The sequence below is a fragment of the Trifolium pratense genome, linkage group LG4 (genome assembly GCF_020283565.1).
Source record: "Trifolium pratense cultivar HEN17-A07 linkage group LG4, ARS_RC_1.1, whole genome shotgun sequence".
In the NCBI taxonomy this organism is placed as follows: domain Eukaryota; kingdom Viridiplantae; phylum Streptophyta; class Magnoliopsida; order Fabales; family Fabaceae; genus Trifolium; species Trifolium pratense.
This window is the reverse complement of record NC_060062.1, coordinates 46,652,556-46,672,215: the sequence shown is the minus strand read 5'-3', so window position 1 is coordinate 46,672,215 and position 19,660 is coordinate 46,652,556. Positions and strand designations below refer to the sequence as shown.

The following is a 19,660-nucleotide window of genomic DNA, read 5'->3' as shown; positions in this document are numbered from 1 at the left end:
TTAAATAAAAAAAGTGTTTTTAAAATAAATATAAATAAAATTATTAAAAATATTAAATTTTATATTTAAATAAATTAAAATGTTTTTTTAAAGCAATTAATATTTAAAAAAAATGTTTTTTTAAAACAAAATAATTAATTATTAAATTTTATATTTAAATAAATTAAAATGTTTTTTTTAAAGCAATTATTATTTAAAAAAACGGTTTTTTTAAAACAAAATAATTAATTAAAAACGTTTTTTTATAAAAAAATTTGAAAAGGCTGTAGTGGCGGTCCTAACCGTCGCTAAATGGTCAAAATCTGGAAAAAATTAGTGGCGGTCCTAGCCGCCAGTAGCTCTGACGCAACCTGCAAAAGAAACTGACCTTTCTGACACTAAATTTTGCGGCGGTCAAGGCCGCCAGTAACTTCTTTGGTCTTTGAATTGACCGTTGTTACTTAGTGGCGGTCTGGGCCGCCAGTAAGTCTCGTCAGCTACGTTTTCGACGGCTTTGGCCGCCAGTAACGTTACCGTCGCCTTAATTACTGGCGTATCGTGGCCGCCAGTAAACCGCCACTAATTAAGCTGTTTCTGGCGGTTTTTCCTTGTTTATGGCGGTTTTTGGCCGCCAATAAATGGCGTTTTTCTTGTAGTGAACCAAACCATTCCTCTGCACTTTCGTCGTCCTTTTCATGTTTATTTACTAGGTCTTAAATTGCACTCTACTCTTCAGTTTAGGGGTACTCCGACAAAAATCTTCACCACGAATGTGAACTGATGACTTGGTGAAATCTTCATTCTCGGATGGCTCCAAATGTCTTTCCATATTTGCTCCAAATGTGAACGGATGACTTGGTGAACAGATTGTGTTGTACTAATTAAGTTATTGTAATCACAGTCTAGTCCTTCAATATTTGCCTCAGTCTGACCTATTTCCTGAATATTTCCTTCCTCCACTGAATCTTTCATAGAGTCATCTTGTACATTGGTACTATTTGTTTCTTGCTCGCCAAGTAATTCAAGAAGAAAGTTATAGCCTCATCAATAACGTGCGGTCAAAATTGTTATTTTTAGAAATTAAACTCTAATTCTTCCGAATCACTTAATTCGCAATATATTATGCAAACAGAAACAACTACTATGGTCCGATAATGGAAACCTGATAACAGGTAGCCCAACAGATTGTGGAGATGCTCTGAGACCATTTTAGAAATAGGTGTTGGGTCTAACTAATCCCTACAAAACTGGCTTGTAAACTGAGGATTGTCCTCACTTATAAATACATATTCAGGCCATCTTGCAACCGTCATGAGACTTCTTAACTGTGATTGTGATGGCTGTTATATTTAGTGGAGTGAGGTCCCCATGCCAGAAGTAGTTACTGTAGTACGTACTATGTGGAGGCTTTTTCTAAAGACAACAATGAATAATGAATTTACGGAATTGAGTCACGCGCCGTCTCCTCCTGGATAAGTGTCAAATGCATAACAATAAGAATAATAAGAATAATAAGATAAGATTAACTGTTTCCCTTTGTGTTTCAAAGCCACACAAGCACAACTACGGAACTGGACTTTAGCTCCATCCCCATAATTGGTAATTACTAATTCAACTCTTTCACACTTTTCTTATCATAATCATAATTATTCTCCTTAATTTCACAACTTTTCCAACTCTCAGTCAATTCCATAAAACCAACACTATCTATCTATGCATGATTTCACATCCTCCTTTATGTTATGCATGTTAGTTATAATTGGATTCTCTTTACAAAGTTTTTACTATGATAATAATAATATTAATAATTATTCAATGCTTATTGTTTTGTGATGCAGATATCAGTCCCCTTTTAGCCAAGTCAGATGATCCAAAAATGGCTGATGACCCTGCTGTACTTGATGTTGTTACACAGTTGGATAAGGCTTGTACTGAGGCAGGCTTCTTTTATGTGGTAACTATTCCGTCCCTAATCTTAATGTTGTGGCAAGTGTCAGTTAAGTCTCACATTGCTTAGAAAAGTGGTATTAGAGCCGTGGTTCGGCTTGGTGGGGGAGCGGGAGTGATCCTGGTTTGGATCAACTATAGTATTTGGGAACTTACACTTGGGGGAGAATGTTGGGTTTCAAGTGAGTGGTTAAGTCGCACATCGATTATGTATGAGAATAATGTTGGATTTATAACCGAGGTGACCCATTAACCTAACAACTCACTTATGAAGTTGTTCTTGACCCCAATGTGGATCATGATCCCTGTGGATCATGATCCCTGACTGCCCTCTCGTGACCCAACAGTGGTAACAGAGTCGATGGTTCGACGAAGAGTTCGACCGGCTCCTTATATCTAAAGTCTTCTTGACAAATGTGGTCAGGCGGCAGGTCCCGTTGAGCACGGCAACGACGGTACAAGTACAAGTGTAAGTGTGAGTTAAGCCTCATATTGCTTAGAAAAGTGGTATTAGAGTTGTGGTTCAACTTGGTGAGGGAGCGGGAGTGGATCCCGGTTTGGATCAACTATAGTATGTGGGAACTTACACTTGGGGGGAGAATGTTGGGTTTCAAGTGAGTGTTTAAGTCCCACGTCGATTATGTATGGGAATAATGTTGGATTTATAAGAGAGGTGACACATTAACCTAATGCATTAAGGTTTTGGGTGGAGATATGGCGTCTCCCTCTCTTGTGGTCCTGAAGCATTGACACAATTGTTTCTCCCGAGCTCCTCCGGACTCCCCAACACTTAATATGTGTGTTTGAGTTTAAAAGGACCAAAGATTAGTAAGGGACTAGTAGTTAATATTTGTATTTTTCTCTTTCATCGGATATATATGTTTATACTCTTTTAACCTTAGTTTAAACCAGTTGAGTTTTCTAACTGCATAACTAATCCGTCTTTTAATAACATTTGTTTCCTTTTGCTTTGTGGTTTTACACTTTAGTTAGTCCTTTTTTGCTGTAAATAAGGGAAAGGCCTTTAGTTTTAGAATCTGCATTGTGTCAAAGAGGTTAATCTTTATGGAATAGTAAATCCGCTACAACATATGGATTCCAATTATTTCTAGGATACTTGTTCTGTCTATTTGTAATATTCCATAACTATAGTACTTGATAATTGAAATGGTATGTAAAAAACTAGACACAAACAATTGAATAAAGGCTCAATTTGGCAAAAATTATAGCGGCTAACTGATGATAAACTAGTTTAATGCATATAAAATAATTGATTGACATAAAAAATATACATTTAATTAATATTTAACAAAGATAAAATTCGGAAAAAAAATGATAAGCTCTAAGATAATAAAAATAAGTAATAAGCTCGTGAGAAAAATATGTTATGTGTCTTATCATCTTTCATCATAGCAGATAGACCATTTTGTGTTTAAGATTAATTTTGATCCCTGTGGCACCTTGATTGACAGAAAGGCCATGGTATTCCTGATAATCTTCTCAAAGGAGTTAGAGATATAACTCGTAGATTCTTCGAACTTCCATATGAAGAAAAAGCAAAGATCAAAATGACTCCGGCTACTGGCTACAGGTTTTCTTGGTTGCATTAGTCCCTGCATCTTAACTTTTGTATATAACCATCACTTGAGTACTTGTTGCATCATTTTATACTAATACCGGCATAACTTCTGATGCAGAGGATACGAGAAGATTGGAGAAAATATAACTCAAGGTGCACCTGATATGCAAGAAGCTATTGATGTAAGTCTTAATAGTTGCTTAACATAAAATTAAGTGTATATGCTTCTTGTGTGTTCTTATACAATAGATATGCTTTGTTATTACTGAAATTAGGATAATCGAAGTATACTTTTAAACTGAGTATAATTATTTTTTTCCCGAAAAATGGTCACTGCTTCTTATAAATGATATCTTTATTTTCCCTTAACAGTTTTACAGGGAAGTGAGTAAGGGTATGTATGGAGATCTTGGCAAAGTTATGGAAGGATACAACCAGTGGTATGAGGAAATAGGGTTTTTCAACTGCTTAACGCCTTTTTTTTCATTTGTTGGATATTTGTGTGTTGGCCTCATTTTGCTAAAACAAATATACAAGCAAGATGTTGGACCAAATGTTTCAACATGTTAGGTACAAAAGATGTTGGACCAAATGTTGTAACATGTTTGGGTACGACAGTCAGATTGCCCAAATCTCGCGCATTTAATACACGTATCTGCTATATATGGAAATCCACTCTACAAACGTGTATATCAAGATTTGATCTGATCAAGACGTTATTAGTGCAGATATGTTCTTATCAAGACTTAATGGAATGATTCAACACATTGTTTATTTCCTAAAGAGGATCAACTATTTTAGGAAAGTTTTTATTAAGGTCTGATTTGCTTAGCTGGACGTGACTCAAAGACCAGCTGTGTTCTGAAGCTTATCTTGGAAGATCAGGAGCGTGCTAGCTCTGTCTATATAAAGAAGACTCAAGGCCAAGATTTTATTGAACCGAAACCATTGTTCATCAAAGATGTAGTCTTTAGGGTTTCGTGTCTTTAAGCCACTCTCTAGGAGAGTTGGTGTAAGTGAACCACTCGGGTTGTGAGATGGTCACTATGTCCTCACTCAGAAACCTTTAGGTAATGAGTAGAGTATTGTAATATCTCCGAAGCTTTTAAGCAAGGAGATAGTGTTTGTGAGCCTCTCACGTATTGATTTGATACTTGAGTAGGACTGTGTTTTATTGAGTTGTAATGTTTTAAGGTTACTCCTAAGCTTTGAAGTACGGAGTTAACTGTGTGTGATTTACTCGAAGCTTTTAAGCAAGAGTAAAATATGTCACGGTGATTGTCGCCACATTTTATTCAACATTATATGAACAACACAGGTTGTGTTGGCTGTGTGGAAGTGAGATGGGATCTCATGTCTAGGAGTTCCTAGGCAGAAGTTGCATGAGTAGTGTCGAGGTCATAAGGCGTAAACCTAGGATTTGCTGGAGGTCTTAGTGTAAGACGTAAACCGAGGGTTTGCTGGAGGTCTTAGTGTAAGACGTAAATTCAAAGGGTTTGCTGGAGGTCTTAGTGACTAGATCTATTAGTGGATTTCCTTCCTGGATTGGTATCCCCCAGAGTAGGCAGGTTGGCTGAACTGGGTTAACAATTTCCTGTGCAGTTTATTTACTTGTTGATTTTATTATGTTTCGTAAGATGTTACAACATTAAGTATGACATTCTCTTTAAATTGAATGTTGGAACATCTGATAAAACATTATTTCTCAGTATCCGTTTTAATGTTATATGCCTTGCCGTGTTATTCATGTCAGACCAGATGTCTCGACATTCTATACAACATCTGGTTCTGCTATACCAGAATTTCAATTGGTATCAGAGCAGGCATCCTGTTCTGTTTTCTGGATGAGATCTTAGGGAAGATACTTTCTGGTTATGGGCAAGTAAGGAATATTGAAAATTTGTTTGAACTTGGAGAAGTTCACATTGATTGAATGGTCCCTAGAAGTGGAGGATGGACTATTCATGATAGGGTGTGTATTAGACCTATCTTTTGTTGGTCAGGCGTGTAGATCTTGTGATGAGTTGCTGTATGGTTTGATTTATTTTCAAACATGTGTTATTATAGTGTGCCTGAGGTTTGTTGAGGAGTTTTGTGGTTTGAATTCCGCTGCATATATATCTGATGGAAAACTCCTGGTGGTTTTGTTTGTTGAGGATGCACCACTCTGTTCTATGATGTAAGCCCTGGTGTGGTGATGCTCGAGGAGAGTTTTGTTAGAGATGACAAAGATACTTGGGGGTGATCTTAAGTCCACTCATAAAGGCACTCATGTATGAGTTTGTTGAAAAGGGATCTGAAGAAAGTTATGAGCAATTTATTTTTGCTTCCAAAAGCTAACCTCCATTGGCTTTGATAAAGGATTTCTTGGTGTGTTCCGTTAAAAGGGAACTGATGTCTTACCAGATGTTGGAACATCTGACGGAACATTTGACGAGCAGATTCTGCAGAATCTTGTTGGATGACAGTAGGGCATGGCAGATGCTTGGGTGCTAAACAAATGTGTGTGTTGGTTACATATGTTTGGAACCTTCTCCGTACCTGGAAGAGGAGGCATCTGTGTCTGAGATGGTTTCTACGCTAGAAACATGTCTTAGATAAGTTTGTTGGGACACAATCAACATATGGTTGACCTCTTGGGTTAGTTCATGTCTGATCCAAGTAAGTGGTAGTTGAAGTTGTGCGCAGTGTTGATGTGTTATATGATGTTTTAACCATGCATGTTATATTCTTGTGATAATATCTAGTTGTATGAATGCATGATTAAACAAGGAGGATTTATTTTTTTGGGACCAAAGGATTATGGTTCTCTGGTATTTTTGAAGTTAATTCTTTACCTTGTGCGTTAAAGATATCTTTTGAATTAAGATTGATGAATTTTTTACTTCCCTTCAAGATATGTGTTTGTGTTGAAGAGAAAGGAAGTATATGTTGCATCCCTCTCTCCATTGTCTGGTGCACACTAATCAAGGGAAATCCATCTGATGTATTTAATGCTTCCACTAAGGTCACAAGTGAGTTTGTTGATCTGTCTCTGAAAATGATGTTGCGTCGAATGTTGGTACATCTTTGGCACCTAAGACTGATGTTGTGCTAAGTACTGTCACATCTGTAGTACCTGATATTATGTTGGATCAAAGTGTTCCAGATACCTGTTAGAGGGAATCTCCTCTATAGGTTCAGAAGAATGCCATCAAACATCTCAAAGTAAGACAAGGGGTTGGAACATTAGAAGAATTTTTTTGAGATGTAAAATATGCACGTCCCTGCATGTGTGGATGATTTGATATTGAAGGTTGATCAACTACTGATGGTTGATTCTCCTGTGTCCCCTTGCAAGAGTTATGGACTACTATGGTATCTTCAGACCATAGTTCAGGATGAAACCGATGGGATTGAGATTGATGTCAGAATTAATGTTGAAACATCTTCTCCAACATCTGCTCCTTCAGCCAAGGAAGCTGGTTCTACTCAGGGTGGAGTACAAGGTCAAGCAACTGACCTAATCTGGAATGACCTTTTTGTAAGAATAACTGTCATGAGTGGATGTTATCTGTTGGTGCCATATATGTGCAGAAGAATGATGTCAGATCTAATGTCCTACCTTGTGTGAGAAGGTGTTTTGAAAAACCTGGATGATCTGCATTGATGGTACTCTATTGGGAGCTTCTTGAAGGATGTCTATGCACAATGAGTCCTTTTGAATGGTGATTTATGAATCAATGTAATTGGGTTCCAAAATCAGAAGCTGGTGTCCCAAATGATGTTGTAACATCATATTTATTGATGGCTGTTCTGTGGAAGGTGCTTGAGACTTTGCATGGGAGTGCTCAAGCTGTGTGGTCAGAAGACGTGTTTCTGACTATGTGAATCAGAATGTGGAGGTTCTGATCTTGTTTTAATAATATACTCTAGCAATGCATGACTATTTATTCCACTAGTATCAACAACTACTAGTGAATGTAAGGGCAGAAGAATATTGTCAAATACTGAGGTTTGATAATTGTCTTTGGTTTTCTTCTGTTGCAAGTCACTCTAGAAAAGGGTTGATAATCAGGATCTTAGTCAAGCTTTTAAGCAAACTAAGATGTTTTGGACTTTGTGAGTGACTTTACACCTTGTATGCATGACATCCTGCCTATTCAAAAGGTCATGATACATAGTGTGGTTCTGCTAGGACATTGATCAGATGTGTCCTTGTTAACTGAAGAGGTCAGAATGCTTGAATCTATTCTCAAGAAGTGAGAATATCTACTCAGAATCGACTCTACTGAAGGAGTTGGTGTTGCCCTTCAACATGAAAGCATGAAGTCTTTCACATGTTTTCATTTAGTGCTCGAGTTTTCATCTTCAGCTGGAGCCCTGATTATCTATGACAGGTAGAGTCATGTGTTTTTCTGTGGATTGCATTGGTACATATATATTGTCTAGAGTGTTGTACAAGCTTCTGGAGATCTTTGCCTCATATGAGAATATGATGTCAGACAACATGTTGTGACATTATGAAATTATTAACAAGGCATGGTTGATTCTAGTCATGTAAAGCTGAATAATTATATCAGTTATTCACATATCTCTCGAGTCGTTAAATGGTTGAGTCTGGGAGAATTTATTTTTCTCTACAGTTTTTTTGGAAGGACTTTCCAGGAGTCTTCATTATTGAGAGATGTCACAAATGTGATATTCAGATGTCTTGGTATGTGTCACTAAGTCTAAGTGAAAGAAGAACACTTAGAATCAAGTGGAAGACAGTATATTTGAAGATGTGTTGATCAATGCAAGTAAAAGAAGACAATGTCTGACTGAATGTTAGAACATTATTCGAGACATGTTTTCTGTAAGATCAACAAGGAAGTGAAATGGACAGTGTGATCAACCACGTGTCAAAAGGGAATGCATAAAAGGTCTGTGAATACTTTGAATCCATCTGAAACTACTTCTATATTGTTTGGTGAACAAAATGTGCATCATCTAGGAAACCTATTTCTAAATCCATTATCCAGGTTAATCTTATCTCTCAAAAGGTCCTAGAAAAGTCTATCTATGTTTGTTGATGATGTTAATAAACCTACCAAACTCGTTTTGATAACCTCATTGATTCAGTTGTTACCCCTAATGTTGAATCAAATGTTGTTACATCTATTAAAGGTTTTTGTCAGTTCAAATGTTGTGAGTAGTGGTGAAAAATCTGTGAGATCTGCCTTTGAAATTGGAATTCTAGATAAACCAAGATCTCTTGAAACCATAGGTCAGTCTAGTATGAATGTTGTGGTTGTTGATGACATTTTTTTTTCATTCTTTCATGTGTCATCTTTCAAAGTTGTTGATTCTGTCACTTTGTTATCCCCCACTAAAATTGTGGGTGTGTCCCCCAAAGAAACCTTACTTGAGTCTGATGTCACATTAGATGTTGAAACATCTTGGACCAACCTGATAGTGTTGTTGAAACCTGTTCTACAATTCCCCAAACTGATGTTAATATGGCTCTGAGAGTCTTAAACCATATGGTGGTTTGGAGTATTGAAGTTTAGACTGTGGTGGAAGAAACTGATCTTGATGATCTTCCATGAGACCAAGCTATTGCTCAAAGTATGACTAAAAGAGAACTGGTCATGCTATGACTGTTTGTGTGGATGTGCATTCTGTTGAGAAGTACTATATGTGTTCAGATGTGTTGTAATCAGATGTGATAATGCTCAGATATGTGATACTTAAATGTGATTACTACTACTATGTGTGATAGTTTCAGATCTGCTTCTGAAACCCCTAGCTTTATGTTCTCATGAAATATGTTATGCTATGATGTCATCCATGATGTCTACACATCCTGATCTGATTTTTGAGAATTTATTTTTCTCTGATGTGTGAGAATTCATTTTCCTCTGTATATGGGAGTTTATTTCTCCCTTTGTGCTTTAAAGGAGAAAGAAGCTATGAGAAGTATTACTAGCTCCTGACATTATTATCTCTGCTGGTGTGAATGTTGTTGATTCCACAAACACAATTATAGATGTTCTTGTTGCTGATGTATCTCAGACAAAAGATGCTATTGGTTCTGCTATTGATAAATCAAAACAAACTGTTCCTGAAAAGGATGTTGTGACAGACGTTGACACATCTGTGGACCAACCTAAGGCTGATGTTACTATTGTCCAGAAACCTGTTCAAGAAACTGCTGTGGTGAAAGATGTTGGGACATCTGTTGACCCATCTGACTCATCTGATGAAGAAACAGGGTCTGATGAAGAGAATTCTACTGAGGTTGAAGAAGGGTCTCTCAGTCTAAAGAAAGGCATCAAACTGTGCCACTTAATGAAGAAGTGGTTGAAGAACATGTATGAGGTTATTGTGCTTGCTAGTAAGAAGAGATAGAGTCTGAACAGAAAGGAAGCACCTTCAAGTAACTCTGAGTATAATGTTGAGGAGGATGTACCAGACATCACACCCTCTGCCTCAAAGAAAAAGTCTGGTGGGAAAAAGATCCCTCAGAATGTGCCTGTTGCTCCCTGTGACAATGTTTCCTTTCATCGTGCTTCCTTTGCACAAAGATGGGATCATGTGTACAGGAGGAGTTTTTGCTAGATGGATGCTCCATGCCCTGATTGGAAGACCACGTGCTTTGATACCATGCTGGAAGAACTTGTGCTAGAAGCTGTGCTACCATTTGTTGAAACATCTTTTCTAACATATGCTATGTGTTGTGCTAACATGTGTTGAAACATCTTTGTTATCAATGCTCTGATATCATACCGGAGGAACCTGTGCTATCTGATGTGGTACTAGATGGTGAAACATCTTGGCCATCATGTTGAAAATTTTATGCTGATGAAGTGTGATCTGTTTTAGGCTATTTGATGATGACTCCACTGCTGATTTATATCTGATGAGCGGTTGGATGTGTTCTACTATATGATGTGGTGTCTGATGCTTAGACATCTGCTAACCTGAGTGGTGTAGTATTGAATCTGTGCTGCTGTATGCTTATGTGCTGATATGGATGATAAAATTGAGGGGAGTAAGAATTGTTTTTTGATGATCATTCTGATAAGCATGTGTCAATGTATTTGGAGGGAGTAAAATTAATTTTTGCTCTGATTCTGATTTTGAGGGGAAGTAGCATAATGCAGTAAGTGGATACTATTATGTTTTGCAAAGCTCTATTTGTTTGCTCTGGATGATGTCCTGCCATATGTTGGAACATCCTGGATGCATGAGAACTTATTTTTCTCAGCTATGTGAGAATTTACTCTTCCCAACTGCTACTTTGTGGTTTGCTTAAGGAGTTGTGATCTGTGATGTGTTTTGTGTGCGGTAGCAGTATGTGATGTATGGTATCTGATGATTATATGATGTGGAGCATAATGTTGAGGACATTTGTCTTTTTGTTGGTACGTGATGTAATGCTTCTGCTATTTCAAGACTATGGATTTGTTATGCTCTGATATTCTGCACTATGGATTTCTGTGATTGCTCTTAATGCATGAAGTCTTTGTTTGGCATATTTTGTGGCTAAAAAGGGGGAGTAGTATGTTTTGTGTTTGTCTGCTACTTTATAATGTTGTATCTGATGTTGTGACATGCTAGTCTAGCCTGTCTATGAAGAAGTAGTAGTGTGACATGCTAGTCTAGCCTGTCTATGAAGAAGTAGTAGTGTGTGCAGTGCCATGCATGAATTCAGGGGGAGTAAGAACCAGTTTTTCTGATGGCCTGATGAGATGCATGAGCTGATGTATTCAGGGGGAGCAAAAGTATGTTTTTCTCTGATCTGATATTAAGGGGGAGTAATGCAATATCAAGTTCTTTGCCTATGTGTGCTTAATGTATGGATGTTATGATGCGCTACAAAATGTTGAAACATCTTGATGCTGATGTGGGAATTTATTTTTCCCAAGTGTGCTTGTGAGAGTTTATTTCTCTCTACTGAAGGATGAAGCTAAGTATGTTATGATTCCGTTGTTGTGTATGCCTCTGATGGTTTATGGTAAAGTTTATTTCTTTACCCTGTGCGTTATTTTCATTTGAGGAATTCTTTTGGAAGTAACATAGAAGATGTTCTACCTTCCTTCATATTTGTGTGCTCACGTTGACTTGAAGGATTGTATGGTTTTTAAATCTCTCTGTGCTAATTAATGGGCTGAAGTTGTTTTAGCCAAAAATTGCCAAAGGGGGAGATTGTTGGATATTTGTGTGTTGGCCTCATTTTGCTAAAACAAATATACAAGCAAGATGTTGGACCAAATGTTTCAACATGTTAGGTACAAAAGATGTTGGACCAAATGTTGTAACATGTTTGGGTACGACAGTCAGATTGCCCAAATCTCGCGCATTTATTACACGTATCTGCTATATATGAAAATCCACTCTACAAACGTGTATATCAAGATTTGATCTGATCAAGACGTTATTAGTGCAGATATGTTCTTATCAAGACTTAATGGAATGATTCAACACATTGTTTATTTCCTAAAGAGGATCAACTATTTTAGGAAAGTTTTTATTAAGGTCTGATTTGCTTAGCTGGACGTGACTCAAAGACCAGCTGTGTTCTGAAGCTTATCTTGGAAGATCAGGAGTGTGCTAGCTCTGTCTATATAAAGAAGACTCAAGGCCAAGATTTTATTGAACCGAAACCATTGTTCATCAAAGATGTAGTCTTTAGGGTTTCGTGTCTTTAAGCCACTCTCTAGGAGAGTTGGTGTAAGTGAACCACTCGGGTTGTGAGATGGTCACTATGTCCTCACTCAGAAACCTTTAGGTAATGAGTAGAGTATTGTAATATCTCCGAAGCTTTTAAGCAAGGAGATAGTGTTTGTGAGCCTCTCACGTATTGATTTGATACTTGAGTAGAACTGTGTTTTATTGAGTTGTAATGTTTTAAGGTTACTCCTAAGCTTTGAAGTACGGAGTTAACTGTGTGTGATTTACTCGAAGCTTTTAAGCAAGAGTAAAATATGTCACGGTGATTGTCGCCACATTTTATTCAACATTATATGAACAACACAGGTTGTGTTGGCTGTGTGGAAGTGAGATGGGATCTCATGTCTAGGAGTTCCTAGGCAGAAGTTGCATGAGTAGTGTCGAGGTCATAAGGCGTAAACCTAGGATTTGCTGGAGGTCTTAGTGTAAGACGTAAACCGAGGGTTTGCTGGAGGTCTTAGTGTAAGACGTAAATTCAAAGGGTTTGCTGGAGGTCTTAGTGACTAGATCTATTAGTGGATTTCCTTCCTGGATTGGTATCCCCCAGAGTAGGCAGGTTGGCTGAACTGGGTTAACAATTTCCTGTGCAGTTTATTTACTTGTTGATTTTATTATGTTTCGTAAGATGTTACAACATTAAGTATGACATTCTCTTTAAATTGAATGTTGGAACATCTGATAAAACATTATTTCTCAGTATCCGTTTTAATGTTATATGCCTTGCCGTGTTATTCATGTCAGACCAGATGTCTCGACATTCTATACAACATCTGGTTCTGCTATACCAGAATTTCATCATTAAATTAGATTGATGCTAGGGATAACCTTTCATTATGCAGGCCACAAAATCCTCCAAAGTTCAGAATTCTTATGGAAGAATATATAAGTCTTTGCAAAGGCATGCTTTCTCCTACCCTATTTATTTTTCTGTCGTGTAAGTTCCTTCTAGGCTTCGACTAAAGTTGTTTTTCTTATGTTGTTCTCATGGTTTAAGCAGATCTTGCAAAGAAAATAATGTGCGGAATTGCTTTAGCATTAGGTGGATCACCATATGAATTTGAAGGTGATAGAGCCGGTGATCCATTTTGGTATATGCGTATAATCGGCTACCCTGGTTTATCCGGTGAAAATGACATTGGATGGTAATGAAATCAAATCCAACACCTGAATCTCTCAAATGTTTACCTTTTTTTTAGACTATGTTTGTTAGACCTTACATTATTGATAATGTCTTTTTCTTTTTGTTCTTTTTCTATTCCATGTCTTTCAAACAAAACAAATCCAGTGGAGCTCACACAGATTATGGTACATACATCTTAACCTTTGCATTATGACAAGTCTAGAATATATTTTTAGTCCTTGTTAATGATCTTTTTTTTTGACAAAAACGTGTTAATGATCTTAGATGTTGCTTAACAGGTTTGTTGACATTGTTGAACCAGGATGATGATATAAATGCCCTCCAGGTTTGCAATATATTGGTCCTTTCTGGTTTTTTTTTGGCGTTAACCCTCTAGTTCCTAGGGGAAGGGGACCCCGGTAATCCAGAGTTCGGCCGTGCGGTAAGTAAAGTCTGGCCAAGGATTGTTCCCACCAGGAATCGAACTTGGGTTCACCTGAACGATTCAATCTAGGGGGAGCTCATTAACCACTTGAGGTCAATGTCTTGGTTTGGTCCTATCTCTTTCTGTTTAATAGATACTCTTACTCAGTGATTTATTGCATGGTTTTCTTGATTTCACTTCTATTTTATTTCTGTCAGATTCTTTACTATATGTTTTTGTCTTTATTGTTTTATACCTTTATTTTTTTTCAACCGCATTCGTGTTGTGAAATTGTTGAAGGTAAGAAACCTTTCTGGCGAATGGATATCCGCGCCTCCAGTTCCTGGGACATTTGTGTGCAACAATGGTGACATGCTTAAGGTATATTACACTTGAATGCTACTTGAGATTTGGTGATCCAGTAATTCAGTGTGGAGGATGTATAACTGCAGATATACTCCAACGGATTGTATGAGTCAACTGTGCATCGTGTGATAAACAACTCTTCAAAATATAGAGTCAGCGTAGTATATTTTTACGAGGTTAGTCCCGATTTGTAATTCGTTTTTACTTATTTTGTTTGTTGCTTATACTGTTTTCCATAACTGTGTGGACAGACAAACTTTGATACCGTAGTAGAGCCGTTGGATACATATAAAACAAGGACAAAAGGTGACAAGAAGTTTGAAAGAGCCGTCTACGGAGAGCATCTAGTCAAGAAGGTCCTCACAAATTTTGTGGAGGAGTGACTTTGTTTTTCTCTTTGTAGTGAATAATAATAATAAGCTAAGCATCTTTCTTGCATGTCCAATATTACTAAGAATAATATAAAGTCAAATTAGTCAAGCTTTTGTTATCTATCAAAGTCTTCATTCTGAAAATCCATGCCCTTAAAACACTCGGTTTCAAGACTGGTGTGAACCTGGATTTGGTGTATGTTTATTCACACTGTTGTATGATATCATCCAATTTATATCAATCCAAGCTATAATAGAGAAATAAACATTAAGAATTCACCAATCCTACTTATGAATATATGTTCCACCCTCAACTGAATCTTTCATACAGTCGTGTTGTACATTGGTACCATTTGTTTCTTGCTCGCCAAGTAATTCAACAAGAAAGTTAGCCTCATCAGTTGAGATTACATGATCATGACATGCATGAGTAGAATCAGTATGAGCTTCTTCATGTAAACATCAAGCTTTGATGTGTTCAAAATGTTATTCAAGTGCCTCATGAAGAATATGGATTCCTTGTAAATGTCTGAATAGCTTCAACACACTTTTTGGTCTTTAAAGGATATATATAGACTATTTGTTGGCGCAGCAGAAGCACAGCGCTAAATTCACACTACTATAGGCGCAAATTCACACTACTATAGGCGCAAATCGAGCCTATCACACACACACTGAAACTTGAGCACTAATGGAGCTTCAAGAGGCAAGAACAAGAAAAACAAAAATGATTGTAGTATCTGTGAAAGAGAAGAGGAATGATAGAGAGAAAGAAAAAATTTATTCATCCACATAGGGCCATATTAAATTGTTACAAAACTCTTAACTGCCTAACTAACTTTGACAGCTGTTGCTTACCAAACAGGTAACTAACATTATTTAGCACTAATCTCAACACTATTGAGGTAGTTTCAAACAGAGAATTATCCTCTTCTAATTTCATTAATCACTTGATTCTCAATATATTATGCAAACAGAAACGGCTATTATTAATTAATTAATTTTTTATATTGTGATTGTGATGGGTGTTATATTTAGTGGAGTGAGGAGTTCCCCATGCCGGAAGTAGTTAGTACTTTCTCCGGTCTTAAATAAAAGAGAAAATCTATTTTTTAGATTCATTGATAATCTAATGTATTTTGTCTATATTATGAGCTAGACACATTAAATTATCAATGAATCTAAAAAATGGATTGTCTCTTATATTTAGGACCGGATGGATGGAGTAGTAGTACGTAAGCAGCTTTTTCTAAAGACAACGATGTTATTAACTTATTATGTCATCAATCAATCATGTGAATAATGAAACAACAGAATAGAATAAATAAGTGTGGAATGCAAAACAATAATAATAATAAGATTAAGATATAAACAAACAGCTGTTTCCCTTCTTTTTCAAAGCAACACAACTACTATACTCACCACCATCCATGGCTATGGATTTTAGCTCCATCCCCATAATTGGTAATTAGTAATTCAACTCTTTCATACTTTTCTTATCATAATCATAATAATTCTCCTTAATTTCATAACTTTTTCATAAAAGAAACACTATCTATCTATGATTTCACATCTTCCTTTATATGATGCATGTTAGTTATAATTGGATTCTCTTGACAAAGTTTTTACTATGATAAAAATAAATTAATAAAAAGTATTTAATGCCTGTTGTTTTGTGATGCAGATATTAGTCCCCTTTTAGCCAAGTCAGATGATCCAAAAATGGCTGATGACCCTGCTGTACTTGATGTTGTTACACAGTTGGATAAGGCTTGTACTCAGGCAGGCTTCTTTTATGTGGTAACTATTCCATCCCTAATCTTAATATGTGTGTTCGAGTTTAAAAGGACCAAAGATTACGGAGGGACGGAGGAATTGTTGTTAATATTTGTATTTTTCTCTTTTATAATGATTTTTCTTTATTACAATTCTCATTTATAATGATGTTTATACTCTTAGTTCAAACCAGTTGAGTTACAAAACCTCGTAACTAATCCGTCTTTTAATAACATTTGTTTCCTTTTACTTTGTGATTATACACTTTAGTTAGACCATCTCCAATGGTGGGTACTTATTTTTTAAGTACTAGTACCTAATATGTGCCCCTATTGGAGCAAAACATAAATGAGTACCTAATAGGTACTGGTTCTACAATAAGCATTAGTACCTATTTTGTTTTTGTGGATCCCATTTATAATCATGTATAGTTATTGGTGAAATGTGTTATTGGTAAGACCTATTTGGAATTTTTTAAGAGATATGTAGGGTTGGAGGAATTGAGTACTTATTAGGTACTACTATTATTAAAAAATTATATATGAGTAATGTGTAAACGTGGAGCCCAATTAAGTACTCAAAAATGAATATCTTCATTGTGGATGTTATTAGTAGTTGGTCCTTTTTGCTATAAATGAGGGAAACATGAATAAAGGCATTGTGTCAAAGAGGTTAATCTTTATGGAACAGTAAATCCTCTACAACATATGGATTCCAATTATTTCTAGGATACTTGTTCTGTCTATTTTTAATGTTCCATAACTAATAGTACTTGATAATTAAAATGGTTTGAAAAAAACTAGACACAAACAATTGAATAAATGCCTTGTTTCGCAAAAAAAAAAACAAGTTAGCCGGTGATAAAAATAATTGATTGACATAAAAATATACGTTCAATTAATTTTTTTTTCCAAGTATGATGACAAGGAGAAAATTAGGAGAAAAATAATAAGTTCTAAGCTAATAACAATAAGCTATAAGTTCTTGAGAAAAATATGTTACCAAACAGGTATTTTTCTCTTGTGTCTTGCCATCTTTCATGATAGCAGATAGACCATTTGTGTTTAATATTAATTTTGATACCTGTGGCACCTTGATTGACAGAAAGGCCATGGTATTCCTGATACTCTTCTCAAAGGAGTTAGAGATATAACTCGTAGATTCTTCGAACTTCCATATGAAGAAAAAGCAAAGATCAAAATGACTCCGGCTACTGGTTTCAGGTTTTCTTGGTTCCATTAGTCCCTGCATCTTAACTTCCGTATATAAGCATCACTTCAATAATTGTTGCATCAGTTTATACTAATACCAGCGTAACTTCTAGTGCAGAGGATACGAGAAGATCGGAGAAAATATAACTCAAGGTGCACCTGATATGCATGAAGCTATTGATGTAAGTCTTAATAGTTGCTTAACATAAAATTAGGTGTCTATGATATGCTTTGTTATTATTGACATTAGGCTAATCTAAGTATACTTTTAAACCGAGTATAATTAATATTTTAACCCCGAAATATGATCACTGGTTCTTATAAATGATATCTTTATTTTCCCTTAACAGTGTTATAGGGAAGTGACTAAGGGTATGTATGGAGATCTTGGCAAAGTTATGGAAGGATACAACCACTGGTATGAGAAAATAGGATTTTTCAATTTATTAATAATGCTTTTATTCACTAAATTAGATTGATGCTATGCTAAGGGATAACCTTTCATTGTGCAGGCCACAAAATCCTCCAAAGTTCAGAGTTCTTATGGAGGAATATATAAGTCTTTGCAAAGGCATGTTTTCTCTTACCCTATTTATCTTTTCCGTCGTGTAAGTTCCTTCGGCTAAAGTTGTTTTTCTTATGTTATTCTTTTGGTTTGATCAGATCTTGCAAAGAAAATAATGCGCGGAATTGCTTTAGCATTAGGTGGATCACCATATGAATTTGAAGGTGATAGAGCCGGTGATCCATTTTGGGTTATGCGTATAATCGGCTACCCTGGTTTATCCAGTGTAAATGACATTGGATGGTAATGAAATCAATTCAGGACCTGAAAACCTCTCAATTGTATTCCTTTTTTCTCTTTTTGTTAGACCTTACATTATTGATGTCTTTTTCTATTCCATGTCTTTCAAACAAAACAAATCCAGTGGAGCTCACACAGATTATGGTACATACATCTTAACCTTTGCATTATGACAAGTCTAGAATATATTTTTAGTCCTTGTTAATGATCTTTTTTTTTTTTTGACAAAAACGTGTTAATGATCTTATATATTGCTTAACAGGTTTGTTGACATTGTTGAACCAGGATGATGGTATAAATGCACTTCAGGTTTGCAATATATTGGTCATTTCTATTTCTGTTTAATAGATACTCTTACTCAGTTATCTATTGCATGGTTTTCTTGATTTCACTTCTATTTTATTTCTGTCAGATTCTTTACTATTTTTTTTCATCTTTATTGTTTTTTATACCTTTATTTTCTTCAACCGCATTTGTGTTGTGAAATTGTTGAAGGTAAAAAACCTATCTGGCGAATGGATATCCGCACCTCCAGTTCCGGGGACATTTGTGTGCAACATTGGTGACATGCTTAAGGTATATTACACTTGAATATAACTTGAGATTTGGTGATCATTTAATTCAGTGTGGAAAATGTATGACTGTAGATATACTCCAACGGATTGTATGAGTCAACTTTGCATCGTGTGATAAACAACTCTTCAAAATATAGAGTCAGCGTAGTATATTTTTACGAGGTTAGTCCCGATTTGTAATTCGTTTTTACTTATTTTGTTTGTTGCTTATACTGTTTTCCATAACTCCGTGGACAGACAAACTTTGATACTGTGGTAGAGCCGTTGGATACATATAAAACAAGGACAAAAGGTGACAAGAAGTTTGAAAGAGCCGTCTACGGAGAGCATCTAGTCAAGAAGGTCCTCACAAATTTTGTGGAGGAGTGACTTTGTTTTTCTCTTTGTAGTGAATAATAATAAGTTAAGCATCTTGCTTACATTCCAAAATTACTAAGAATAATGTAAAGTCAAATTAGTCAAGCTTTTGTTGTCTATCAAAGTCTCCATTATTAAAATCCATGCTAGGCTGAAAACGGGAAAGGATCCTTTCCCGTGTACTTTTCATGGGAGGGATTAATGTTTGAATCCTGACCCTTCAATGCATTTTTAATTGGATGGACAGTTTGTAACAAAAATAAATATGTGGTCCAGATTTCACTGAACTCAACTGGATACTGGAGAGGATCTCCTCCCGGCTGAAAACACTCAGTTTCAAGACTGGTGTGAACCTGGATTTGGTGTATGTTTATTCACTGTTGTATGACATCATCCAATTTATATCAATCCAAGCTTATAATAGAGAAATAAACATTCAGAATGAAAGATACA

The 19,660-nt window shown here is 36.1% G+C and overlaps 2 protein-coding genes across 5 annotated transcripts; both read left to right on the top strand.

The window, feature by feature from the left end:
- The first annotated feature begins 1,436 nt into the window (after positions 1-1,436).
- LOC123920872 (probable 2-oxoglutarate-dependent dioxygenase At3g50210) lies at positions 1,437-14,606 on the top strand. 3 transcript variants are annotated; one of them, XM_045973201.1, is made up of 12 exons: positions 1,437-1,578; positions 1,818-1,933; positions 3,399-3,517; positions 3,624-3,687; positions 3,878-3,945; positions 13,042-13,100; positions 13,200-13,344; positions 13,488-13,507; positions 13,622-13,668; positions 14,047-14,127; positions 14,199-14,288; positions 14,364-14,606. In XM_045973201.1, the coding sequence occupies exons 2-12, from the start codon at positions 1,856-1,858 to the stop codon at positions 14,493-14,495; spliced, it is 903 nt and encodes a 300-aa protein (XP_045829157.1). In that variant the 5' UTR covers positions 1,437-1,578; positions 1,818-1,855; the 3' UTR covers positions 14,496-14,606. The 3 variants fall into 3 exon arrangements, 2 of the variants coding, with proteins under 2 accessions (XP_045829157.1, XP_045829156.1); XR_006813820.1 differs by lacking the exon at positions 1,437-1,578 and adding an exon at positions 1,653-1,727 and having other exon boundaries at positions 14,177-14,288; XM_045973200.1 differs by lacking the exon at positions 1,437-1,578 and adding an exon at positions 1,682-1,727.
- Positions 14,607-15,789: 1,183 nt separating this feature from the next.
- Positions 15,790-19,615, top strand: LOC123920871 (probable 2-oxoglutarate-dependent dioxygenase At3g50210). Of its 2 annotated transcripts, none has more exons than XM_045973198.1 (12): positions 15,790-15,947; positions 16,168-16,283; positions 17,364-17,482; positions 17,589-17,652; positions 17,821-17,888; positions 17,983-18,041; positions 18,134-18,278; positions 18,400-18,419; positions 18,538-18,584; positions 18,771-18,851; positions 18,923-19,012; positions 19,088-19,615. In XM_045973198.1, the coding sequence occupies exons 1-12, from the start codon at positions 15,914-15,916 to the stop codon at positions 19,217-19,219; spliced, it is 975 nt and encodes a 324-aa protein (XP_045829154.1). In that variant the 5' UTR covers positions 15,790-15,913; the 3' UTR covers positions 19,220-19,615. The 2 variants fall into 2 exon arrangements, with proteins under 2 accessions (XP_045829154.1, XP_045829155.1); XM_045973199.1 differs by lacking the exon at positions 15,790-15,947 and adding an exon at positions 16,059-16,074 and having other exon boundaries at positions 16,150-16,283.
- Positions 19,616-19,660: the final 45 nt, after the last annotated feature.

Excerpts from the sequence above, each read along its gene's own strand:
- LOC123920872 (XM_045973200.1), top strand. The coding sequence starts at position 1,697 with ATGATTTCACATCCTCCTTTATGTTATGCAT. Across the intron at positions 3,946-13,041 it reads ATGGAAGGATACAACCAGTG|GCCACAAAATCCTCCAAAGT; the intron begins GTATGAGGAAAT and ends TTCATTATGCAG. Across the intron at positions 13,669-14,046 it reads ATGATATAAATGCCCTCCAG|GTAAGAAACCTTTCTGGCGA; the intron begins GTTTGCAATATA and ends AAATTGTTGAAG.
- LOC123920871 (XM_045973198.1), top strand. The coding sequence starts at position 15,914 with ATGGCTATGGATTTTAGCTCCATCCCCATAATTG. Across the intron at positions 17,483-17,588 it reads ACTCCGGCTACTGGTTTCAG|AGGATACGAGAAGATCGGAG; the intron begins GTTTTCTTGGTT and ends CTTCTAGTGCAG. Across the intron at positions 18,042-18,133 it reads ATATATAAGTCTTTGCAAAG|ATCTTGCAAAGAAAATAATG; the intron begins GCATGTTTTCTC and ends TGGTTTGATCAG.